The 11,966-nt window shown below is 43.9% G+C and overlaps 1 protein-coding gene across 1 annotated transcript in view; it reads right to left on the bottom strand.

The window, feature by feature from the left end:
• The window catches only part of LOC126539239 (uncharacterized), a 64,206-nt gene extending 61,208 nt beyond the window's left edge, over positions 1-2,998 (bottom strand). Inside the window, exons 1-2 of the mRNA XM_072286882.1 lie at positions 2,832-2,998; positions 2,562-2,755 (exon numbers count right to left, since the gene is read on the bottom strand). Of these exons, the coding sequence (XP_072142983.1) occupies positions 2,562-2,621 (60 nt within the window). The 5' untranslated portion in view covers positions 2,622-2,755; positions 2,832-2,998. The remainder of the gene's footprint in view (positions 1-2,561; positions 2,756-2,831) is intronic.
• Positions 2,999-11,966: the final 8,968 nt, after the last annotated feature.

Genomic DNA, 11,966 nt, shown 5'->3' on the forward strand with positions numbered 1-11,966 from the left:
GTCACGTCCACATTTATGACATGGTGTGGAGGCTTGATGTTAGACGCCACTGCGTTTTCACTATTTAATAATACATTTGCTGTTGTGTTTGTGCTACTACCACAATGTAAAATTCAGCATGTGACTACTCATTAGTAGTATCTCTAAGGGAGAGTTACCTACTGGTAGCAGCTTCTTCTTTGCAGACATCAAGGCTGCGATGCAGTTGTTACAATGCGGGTATCGCCTTGAAAAGTGCAATTACCACTGAGCATGTGCAAGTAAATAATTACGGTATATTAGTTTTACTATTTCTTTCCTGTAAATACACGCATATTAACCTTCCCTAGCACTTTCTTCTGATTTTATTAACCCTTGGTGCTTTTTTACCCTTTGTGCAAGAGAGCGAAATATCTCCGTTGATTGAATGTTGAGCATGTCAGCGTCATGTGCGTCTATACAAAAAACGTTATTCAATCGTTAGTTGTTATTATTCTTGTTTTTATTGCACAGACATGATCGATAGCATGTCACCATTTTTAGGCTGTTCTTTCCTTCGCTCAGCTTATTTGGATTTACGAGGCAACGTAATGATAAAATGATCCTTTTGAGCCACGAAACCTTTCAAAATTAACACTTACAAAGAAAAAAAGAACTATGTTGCTCTCTGAGTAAAGCTGGAAAAAATACCGCATGGGTTTATGTTAATGATGGCCTTGTTAACCAACTAGAGCATGACCCCATGACGTATGGGCATATGTGAAGAATTTCACCACTAGGCTCCCTTTTAATATATGTAGATTTTTCTTTTTTTATCAATTAATGAACGTCTTTCGCTCTCTCCCTCTTTCACCATGGCTTAACAGTTAGACTTCCGATGGATATTTGTATTTATAGTTTAATTATTCGTCAGTACAGGTCTCTTGAGCGTCTTGTTGGTCAAATGGGCCAGAGAGAGATGCACTAAGTTGGCCTTGCAGTTGCGATAACAAGTTGCATTGAGCATTTACACTTGCTTGCGTCATGATGTCGGAAGCCTCTTGTGTGTCATATCTATCTATCCATACAAAAACTAAATGAAACAAAAATATTAAAAGCGAGGCACAGGTGTGCATGGAAAGATTGAAAGCAAGATCTCTCTTTGGCCGCGTGAATTCTGGATGGCGCCTCATTACCGTGCCCCAGTGGACACAGATGCTTTGTGAAGGTGCGTGGTCTCTGCATCCTGATAGGGAAAGTTTGTCAGTGTACAGATGAAGTGGCCATATATCAGCCCGAGCCCTACGTCAGTGACACTTCGCACACGAGAAATAGCACTTGCCGTCTCAAGTCATCTCGGGCGCAGTTTTATGAAAATTCAGTTCCTTTTGAAACCTCTTGAAACACTCTAACGATAAAACCTTCTCATGTAGAATCTATGCTTTACATGAAGAATATGGAGAATGCCCTAAAGCAAGCATACATTCACAAAGCATTGCTCCGAACTAAGAATATACTGGTAGAAAGTTATACCAATTTTCATGTGACGCAGTCAATACTTGTATTCAGCTCACTTCTACGTAGTAACGTAGTACAGTAATTAGTAGAATGTCGTCTAAAAATTAAAGATTGGTGACAGCATTATTATCTGTTACAGATTTCATGCGTGCGATCACGTAATGGTCAAGTGATGACGGCCCTATTATCCACAATAAAAATTTTAGAAAATATTGCATTATTTGCAGAGCTCTTGATGGTGTTCAACTTGTGAAAGGACTAACAGCGTCCTGCTGCTAAACTATGGCCAAAATGGCACTTCAGAATAATAATAAAAACTTCTAACATGAGCTCGCGAAGAGACATGAGAAAAGGTGAGAGGATATATGAGAAACACTAGCTGGGTCTTTTATGTCTGGATTTCTTGTAAGATTGATGGGATTTGAAGGACTTGAGCAGAATAATGTGGCAAGGATGCGCCAAAGATGGTTTCGGAAAGAGCTTCGCCCACGCGACACCAGAAGCGGTTCTAAAATGCAATATATTTGTTCGTGTAGATAAGCAATTGGTGCATGCACCAGGATTTTATCTTCAGCGTAGAAAGTGCGAATGAAGAGAAGTAACGCTAATAAAATAAGCACATTAACTAGGATCGCGCAGGATGTTTTTTCTGCTCCACAATTAGTTTTCGTGCACAAATGCACGTGCACATGCAATGACACTGACATCATGAATTTACATCACACTAGTTCAATTTGGGGTGCCGTATAAATTATTGTGAAAAAGAAAAGCTCCCTGGGCAGTTTTTCTATCTTCAAGAAGTTATAACTGTTGCACTAATTAATTTCTAGGTGTTATTTACTCCCTTTAAGTTGTCAAGAAAGCAGGCTGAAACATGAGGAACATAAACACCACTGCAGATGTCATACAGCAGATTGCTCAGGCACATACGGCAGAATTTCACAATGAGGAGTTTCAACAATTTTAGATATAGTGGATGTTGAGTTGTGCGTTGTGGGGTTTTCTGAACATAAGTTAGGTCTTCCACGGCGCGAACGCATCAGTGACGTCATGCATTCAGTCATTCAGAGCAGAAGACCACTTACGTTGAGCACGGTGCACAGTGAAACGGCGGCCAGTAAGAGCACAGTGAAGACAGACGTCATGGTTGAAGAGCCAGTCGGAGTGGTGGCGGGCACGCAGAGGCACCTGTTTCTTAACTTCTAGCCCTCTTTGTTGTTACGTGCGTTTATTCTAGGAACTGTATTTCCATACGAGGTGCCAACCAGGTTCCAGCGACCTTGAAAGAAAGGACACTGATTTTCAGTTTTTCTCTTCAAGAACTCTATTTCCACACTCTGAAGAAAGGTATTTACCCTTTCCGTTTCGCAGACTGAGCAACAATGAAACGCCTCTATGGGGCCTATCGCCGCTCTGGGACAGACCGCTCGTTTTTTGTGGCAGCGCGACCCCTGCAGACTAAATGAACGGCGAACGATTGGTGTCTTGCAGCGCAAACGCTGTGAGATTGGGGCTCGCGCGAGTGCGCGCTTATAAGGAAGCGCGTTCTGGAACCCACGTGACCAGGAGTTGGGCCGCCAATCGACAGACGGAGAGTCGCCACGGGAGGTGAGTTGAAAGGGCCGGGAGTGCGGGGGAGTTCGGGGAGGAGGAATGCTCGAGAGAGGGGGGCAACGGGAGGCGAACGAAGGGGATGGCGGCTGAAACGAAACCCCAACTCAACTCCTGCAAAAGGAAAAGGCTACAAATTGTGGAAGGAAGGCGCTCACACTTCGGCTGTGCTGTCCAAAAGCCTGCTTTCCCGACGCAATTTCTTCGTCTTTGCAATTGGAGTATAGCGAAGGCTAAGAGAACAAAACCTGAAAAGCCGATGAGAGGCCCAATGGTGAACAATAAATAATGCAATAGAAAACTAGCATAAATATTATGGGGTTTTACATGCCAACACCACTTTATTATTATGAGGCACGCCGTAGTGGGGGACTCCGGAAATTTCGACCAACTGGGGTTCTTTAACGTGCACCTAATAAAAGTACATGGGTGTTTTCGCATTTCTCCCCCATTGAAATGAGGCCGCCGTGGCAGGGATTCGATCCCGCCACCTCGTGCTCAGCAGCCCAACACCATAGCTACTGAGCAGCCATGGCGGTTAAAACTAGCACTAGTCTGGAGCTGTGTGAGCGTTAGAAACGGAGGTCCACAAGACATGGTAGTCTGATAGCATCTCATGGCATAGATTCATAAACAAAGTTGCAGCAAATATTAGTAGGAATGGATCCGAAAATTCCGGCTGTGTATTTGCATTTACAGGCCATTCATTCACTTATAAGAGATGCTATAGTTAGTTACACAAAAGCAGCATTCTTAGACTGGACTTATTGAACCTGTTTGTTCAGGGATTGTTTTCACTGCTTCGAAGACACGTAGCGTCCGATGGCAGATAAGAATGCATATGAACAAGAACACGGTAGTTCAACCCTGGCTTCCAGACATATCCCTGGAAACTTTGAGCACTACCGCTAACAGAGCAATCTCTCAGTGGTATGAAATACATGTGTGCGCGTAGTAGTAGAGTAAGCTTTCTCACTGCCCGTATAAACGTTATTTATCATAGCTGTAGGCCGGTGCAAGTTTCAAGACTCACAAAGCTCAAGAAATAATTCAGTGGCGACTTCGGGGTAAATGCGAGAGAAAAGTATTATCATTACGTCCATATCTTTCAGGTCCTGCATGCATGACTTGAACTCCTTTCACAACATTGCAAAGTGATGATAAGGAGCTCATTCTACATACGCCCTGCCTCTAGTAAAAGCGAAGTGCGACATGCGATGGTCCGGAGCAGACATCCGTCAGTTGCAATGTATATGTTCTACTGAACTCTCCCATCCCAGCTATACCATCCGAAAATGCCACACTTCACACGCACACACTATTTTGCACATTGAAACTCCTAATGCTAGAGCATTACAAAAAGGAGACAAAGAAATGCCCAGCTTTAGCAGCGGATCACAACTATATTGCGTTCTGGTCGCCATATTATAACGTAATTTTTCGAAAATTTGGAGATGTCAAAAACCTACCTCTGACGTTTAGAACTCTAACAGCGCAAGAATAAATAATATTAAAATTATTAAACTGCACTAATTAATACATTTAAAGCGGGGACCATGGGTCTATAATACACCACTCTGAAATATATTATTAATGAGTGAGTAGGACTTTTGAAAGAGCATCGTAAACTTTGCAAAATATTATGTAAGCTGTAAATTTATATATCACATTTTTCAGCTTTGGGTGCCCTAACGGACCTAATTTACAGGACTGCAATGTTTCTTTTTGGTGCAGCAAAGAGACGCTTTTGTGTACTTTGTGCTTCGTTTTTAACGCGAGAGCATTTTATGCGTCAATGAGCGAAAATTTGTCATAGTGCACGTGATCGAAAGATGGTAGCAAAAGTGGCCAATGGCGCAAAGAGAAAAAAATACGTCAGAAAATGCTCGGATTGACGTCAAATTTCTCAGGAGGGTCCCTGTGAACAAAGTAAATAATTGCTTCGCAAAGAAAAATTCGAAAGTTTTGGTGTGGGTGAAAATCGAATCCATGCCTCATGGGTGCAAGGCGAGCACGCTCCCCCGACGTCTCGGCAACTCGTTTTTTTTTTCTTTATTAGATGGAAAACAAAACTGAAGGTACATTACAAAATGGACACAACTACACACTTAAAACTCAGGCAAACACACACATGCATCCAACAAGTGCATCGAGTCTGGCGGAGGTTCCTGCGCAGCGTACACACTTCTTACTTAAGTAGTACTTTCGCAAAAGAAAGATTTTGTAGGTGGTGAGCTTTCGGCATAGCTATCACACAGTCTACATCTCCATAGGCTGTATAAACTAAGTACTATGGACATGTCATAGGGAGCACCGCCCATAACCTTAAACGTTAGAAACCTAATTGAATACGGAGTGATGTCAATGTCATTTCTAAGCGTCCATTGGAGAATGCCCCAAAATATACAGCGTCCCTGCAGTCTATGAAGCAGTGATCTATGGTTTCGGCACGTGGACAGAGCCGACAGATTGTTGACCACGGCACAAAGCAACCCCTCGAATTCAACCAAGTGTTGACAGGGAGTGTTTCCGAATGTAATTTAAAGAAAAATATTTTTACTCCAGGAGGTACACACGTTTTTCGGACGCGCTTAAGTACATCCTGACATGGTCGGCTTAAGTAAAGTGCACGATACAACGGATTTGGGAAAATAGAGCCCACCAGTGCCGCAGAAATTGCTTTTCAACTCGCAGTGAACACGTACGCCAGGCTGAATCTAACTTTCAAGAAAAGAAATGTGTCAGCAGCCTCGTTGAGAATGACCCAAGGAGCCTGTGGGACATCTTTGGCATTTGATGACACTACTATATTAGGAATATAATGAACTAAACGGAGTTGCAACATTTCACGCAAAAACGGATGCTCACTGTCGCGAAAAAGAAACAGGCGAGAAACAATTTGCCTGACGAAGAGGTGGACTAATCCTAGACCACCACGTTCAAGGGGGAGGAACAGATTGTCGCGCCGCGTCGATTCATAACTCGAACTCCAAATAAATGTTGCAAATGCGCGATGCAGTGCCTGAAAGCGAAGTCGTGAGCAGTGCAGTACTTGCAGCAGATACATAAGACGGGAATCCAAGAACACGTTCCACACTTCAGCACGATGAACATTGACAAATTACGCCCTCGCCATGAATTCACTTTACGCTGAATTTTGAGAACTTCTCCCGACCAAATTACCGACTAATGAGGTTCGGGTTCTTGCGTATGTAGACGACGTGTCTTTTTTTTTTTTTTGTACCGATATAAAGAGTGTAAACACTGCTCTTGTAATTACAGAAGAATATTGTGCGGCTTCTGCTGCAAGCGTTCTCTCAAAAAAGTTCAGGTTTGGAATATGGACCACAATGCCATCACATTACGCAGGCATTCAATGGAATAAAAATCTGCGTTATTTAGGTGTGCCTCTCTCACAGTATAGAAATAGCGACGCATCGGCATCTCCACGGTTCCGGCTGAATAAATTAGTGCCTAGTGTGAGCCATTGCACAAGTCACGTCACAGCCACCTAGCTGACTAAAGACGGGGCCTAGTGCGTGCTTCGTGGAGCACGTGATGGCGCAGCCAATGAGCAGGTGGCGCCAGGTCATGAGTGTACAACATGAGCGTGTTCATGGCTTTCCGACGATTACAAATGGTATAATGATTTCGCATATCCCCACTTAAGCAGTGTAAAGTTTTTCTGCAGAATGTTTTTACAGCGAAAGCTTTATATGACTGACCTTCCGTAGTTTTTTCGACGTCTAGCAACAGAAACGGACTTAGCGATTCCTAGCAAACCCATAGAAAGTGGCTTTCGTTGTTTGCTTTGTGTGTGATGACGTATGGGTGCAGTGCGGAGGTGCAGATGTCAAAACACGGAACAGATTAGAACGCTCGCCGTGAAAAATAACACGGCGTCAAGGTTATCGCAGTTTATAAGCAGGAGAGGTATCAGCGCTAAAGACAGCTGCGTTATCGATGGGGCGGAAACGCATAGTTCGTACACCTGAAGAACAACATGCGTACGAGGAGCGCCGGAGGAAACAGCAACGAGAATGTAAACAGCGCCGGCGTGAAACGACTACCGACGAAGAACGTTCCCGTGATGCTGAACGAAAACGACAACCACTCCACTCTGTGAAGATTGAATTGCAGCGAAAGCATCTTGTTTTTTGTTTGAGAGCTTTTACTGCCGTCAGCTTTCGCTGCCATTCCGTCTTCACAGAGTGGGATGGTTTTCATTTCTTTAACCTTGCGAATATGCGGGAATATTGCGATAAATTTCATACCCTAGGTCAACATTCTGCTTGATAGTAACTAGAATCGTACTCCCTCTCTCTCTCTCAAATGCAGAAAATTTCATTTAAATCGGTTTAGTGTCGTTTCATAAAAGCATCTTTGCATTTTTAATGCAGTTGGAGTTGGCCCGAGGTAAGCTTGCTTTTGAGACGAAGCTTTTTTTTTAGGAGCCGTACAGACTAAGCCAACAGTGCCTGCTGCGGCTGTCATGACAAAGCGCTCACATACAGAACAGCATTCGCGGAATGAATTGGCTTGTATGTAACCTCACCTGTATTACTCTTACTTATGTACCAATGACCGGCTGTGTTCTCTAAGGGACTGCCCAATAAAACAAGTGGCACCTGCAAATATTCAGTGCAACGTATATGAATTTGAGCACATAGTTCCATTAATAAAGTGACATTTTCTGCGCATTTCTTTCCTGCTGGGTTTAGCAGGTCTGCTCTGTCGGCTTCTTGCCGCATAGGGTGGGCTTGTCATGGAAGCCCACCCTTGTCATGGTGGGCTTGTCACAGTGGAACAGTAAGCAGGGCTGATAATAAAGACGGCGTGGTGGAAAGTGGGCCTGTCCCGGAGAGAACGTTATCCGTGGTCACGTGGATCATGTGGGTCCCATAGGACCCGCGTCATTATTATGGCAGCCTAAAAGTAAAGACAAATTGGCGGTCACGGTATTCTCAGTTTCCGAGCTGTTTAACGCTGTCTCAGTGAAGAACCCTGGATTAGCGGACACTCGAAAAGTCTTCGTGAGAGCCACCATGAGAGAACCGCCCCAATGTGACAGTCGTTTCCTGATGAGCTAACTAGAAGGATAGGAATGTGTAACGTTTGAGAGAAACAATTTGAAGCGCTTAAATAGTAAGAGAGATAACCAGAGCACTGTCATATTGAGCGACTTGTTTTCTACGAAAGCGGCCAATTGTCTTATTTATAGGAATCACTCATAGCTTCTGGGCTCATACCAAAACTACATCAACGGATCCTGAGGTTGTGCCCATCTGTAACGCAGTCGGCTTAACATAACCGAACCGCCTCAGCTCTGGACTGTATTTTGTAACGCGACGTCAGTGCTACAGGTGATTCATTCTGCCTTTAAACGAGGACCTTACAGTCTTCTTTCTGAAAATGCGATAGAATTACGCGATGTTGCCCTGAGAACTGGCGATCGCTTGAAGCTCAGTGGATTCCGGGGCTCTTGGGTTTATATCAAAATCAGCTCACCGACGAGCAGCCAAAGATGACTCGTAATAGTGGAACACAGGCGCCCAACCTCATTTCTCGATAAGACACTAAAGCTCTTTCGTATACTCTATGGAACGAAAATACTGTACAAAATTGGGCGCCGCCGAGTCACTGTGACCGCCGTATTCACGGACTCGAGCCGGTGCTACCTACACCTTACTCCGGAGTGCGAGGAGCACAATATACCCGAGAGTACAGAAGACGTCTTGCGCACCTGCCTGCGGCACTCTGCGCATAAAAAAACCATTGGCTCTCTGAAGGGTCTTCGCTGTTCAATTTTATTCAGCACCGTATTCGTCTCCATCATAATTCCTCACTCTCCCCCTTTTCAATGCCAGTTCTTTTCCCCAACGCTGTGTTACAGGTGAGAACGTTGATTCAGGTCGAGCTATCAGATTTTCTAATATAATCAATGAAGTTTCCTGCATACACGTCAAGGCAAGCTTTGCCTTGTGAATATGAATTTTTTGTGTGAATTATATGAAGTTCCAAATTTTATTTATTTATTTATTTATTTATTTATTTATTTATTTATATATAGGACACTACAGGACCATCGGCGCCAAAGCCATAGAAATAAAAGCACAATACAAGAAAAAATATATACATATATTCAGAACCCCGGAAACGAATCACACTCAAGCCCTAAAAGTGTAACGTCAGTGAATAATCTGTCCTAAAGAATCAATACTACTAAGCAATGACAATGGTAGAATGCTCAATGCAACAATAGTGCGGCGGGTGAAAAACGAAAATTTGAAATCATTTCTGCTTGAGATAATGATTCTGAGTGATGATCTCTGGTTAGCCGTCTGGCTTATCTGGGTGGATAAGCTTGGGTTATCCAAGACCACCGAAATTACGAAATTTTCAGTACTTGAAAAATCCCTATAAGTATATCTAACAGAGCACGAGTTGTCACCACGTACACTTCAGCGTAAACCGCACACTGACGTAGACAGAAAGGATGGGAGACAGTGGTGTGTCCCGTTATTTCTGTCTGCGCCCAAGTGTGAATTGCGCTGAAATACACATGATGCGATGCCAGCTAGCCAAACAGTCTGTCTTAATGAACGAGTTGTCGGCATCAAGTGTCCCCAGCAACACCCTTGTGGAATTACACCGCGACAGTTCAACGTGGAGGAGAAAGTTTTTTTTTCTGTAAAGTAATACTTTCTTTTCCGCCTACTTCTTCTTATCGACCGGTTCTAGAGTTGCCAATGTGGAGAAAATGCTCAAACTGAACACGCACTGAATTGTTCACAACAGTCGGTCAGGAGGCATGAAATTATCCCATTCATCATATATCTTGCTATGCAAGCTTTTGAAATGACCCATTTGGTCGAATTCATACTGCAGTCTTACTAGTGCCGCTAAAGATGTTTGCAACAGCTGCAGACACCGGGAAGCAACTTGCTGAATGTTGAGCGAACACCAAGTACAATAAGGAAGCAAAACAAGTGGTGATGTAAATGTGTCTTTCATGACGTATTCTCTGGCTGTTCGCTTCGGGAAATACCTCCGCATCTGTTAACGAACTGTTTGAACAAGCAAACTAAGAATGCAGAGGCGAGATGCATTCTAGTTGAGAAGCGTGACCACCACTCAGCATACACAAGCCCGGTTTAGCAGTCGAGCAGCCAGAGTATGGAACGTGACCTGCCTAGACGAAAGCGCGGTGGCACTGATCAATGTTTCCGCCTCAGATATTATGCACGCAACTTAGACTAGTTTACCGCAGGCACTGGAATAAGTATGCAGCCTAAGTTTCTACATGTACAAGAGACTTGATGATTGAATAGGCTGAGCTCTCACTAAATTGCCAGAATTGCCTAGTAGGCTTCGTGACAAGGTGTCCCACTTCATTTACGGACTGCCTTCAGTAGTGGCTTGCACTGCGACGAAGGACGTATTTTCTTGAATCTACGGCAATCCGGCAAATACTTCCGCATAGAAAAAGGTGTTCACGTAAGAAAGTAATCTCCGACACATCGAAAATGAAGCACGTTGTTCTAATTTGGCGCTAGATACACATATTTCGCATGACTTCAAGAAAAGAGGCCAAGCGTACCATTCTTACAAACACGGTAGAAATATATACCGCGCATGGGGAGGAGTCTGTGATCAGACGAAAGCAACTATTTGATAAGCATAATTACCTCGACTAACTTGTCAAGGAGACAAACCACACCCGCCTGCAAACCTTCCGAATTATTTCAAGAATCAACGGGAATATCATTTAATCTAAAACGCCAGATAACGCTTACTGGAATCGGCGATTGCGAAAAGTCGCTGCTCCTCGATTCGTAAGGCGCGCACTGGGTTACTAGGGTGCTCATGCGTTGTCTTTTGTCTTTGCCATTTAAAACAGCCTTACTAAAATAATTTTATGAGGCGAATTTTTTTTATTGATGAGCGCTGTCAAAAGAATGCAAACGTATGAAAACGAGGATTGTTCCATCTACACAGTATTGGCAGAAGCCTTTAGAGGTAATTGTGAAAGTCGGCGATGGCTTGTGCGACGGGTCACAAGCCACGCCGACTGAGTGCCCTGTCAGCTACAGAGCGTCGCTGGTGCGCGGAAATTTTGCGTCAGATCACTGCGCCATATGCGGAGGAGTCAAACGGGAAATTCAGGTGCCGCGATCACGAGTGGCACATTCGCCGGCGCAGCTGTCGGCGCACCGTGCTGCTCCGCGTCTATCCTTCACGTTACGTCACGTAAGAAACTTGACCCTCCCCCCCCCCTCTCATCTTCTTCATTAGTTGCCGTCTATCACTCAGAGAAAACGTCTTGTTGTTGAAAATTACATGGGAAAGCGTTTTCCTCGCTTCTAACTTTGCGGGGCAGGCGACCTCTTTGATTGTGCAAACTGAGCATTGATGACTAGCTTAGAGAGTTGAAGTGAAACAAAAAAATGCCGATGGGTATCTTTATATACTGTTCGCACCTTACCTCCGCAGAACTACCCAACAGCAGAGGTCTCCTAAAGCTGCCGGACATGGAGCTAGCTTTTACCTCGTACACGACAGTTCTAGTACACATAAATAGGTACCCCACAATGTGGACGGGACAACGGCGCGGTAGTAGCTAAATTGGTTAGGTCATCGCACGCATAATGCGAAGACCGGGGTTGGTATCCCACCAGCCATCAATAGTTTTTCGTCCGCTTTCTTATCCATTTTATTTATTTTTCATCATTCAATTAGAGAATAATAATAATAATGCCTTCTATGCTTTCCTTGGTGTTATTGGTGTCATCTTCTATTGGCTTTATATGATTAAGAGAATGCCAGGAAACACCAGTCAGGTACCGTGATCATGTAACAAGGCTGCATGCTAGCTTGAG

Source organism: Dermacentor andersoni, chromosome 3, assembly GCF_023375885.2.
Source record: "Dermacentor andersoni chromosome 3, qqDerAnde1_hic_scaffold, whole genome shotgun sequence".
Taxonomy (NCBI): domain Eukaryota; kingdom Metazoa; phylum Arthropoda; class Arachnida; order Ixodida; family Ixodidae; genus Dermacentor; species Dermacentor andersoni.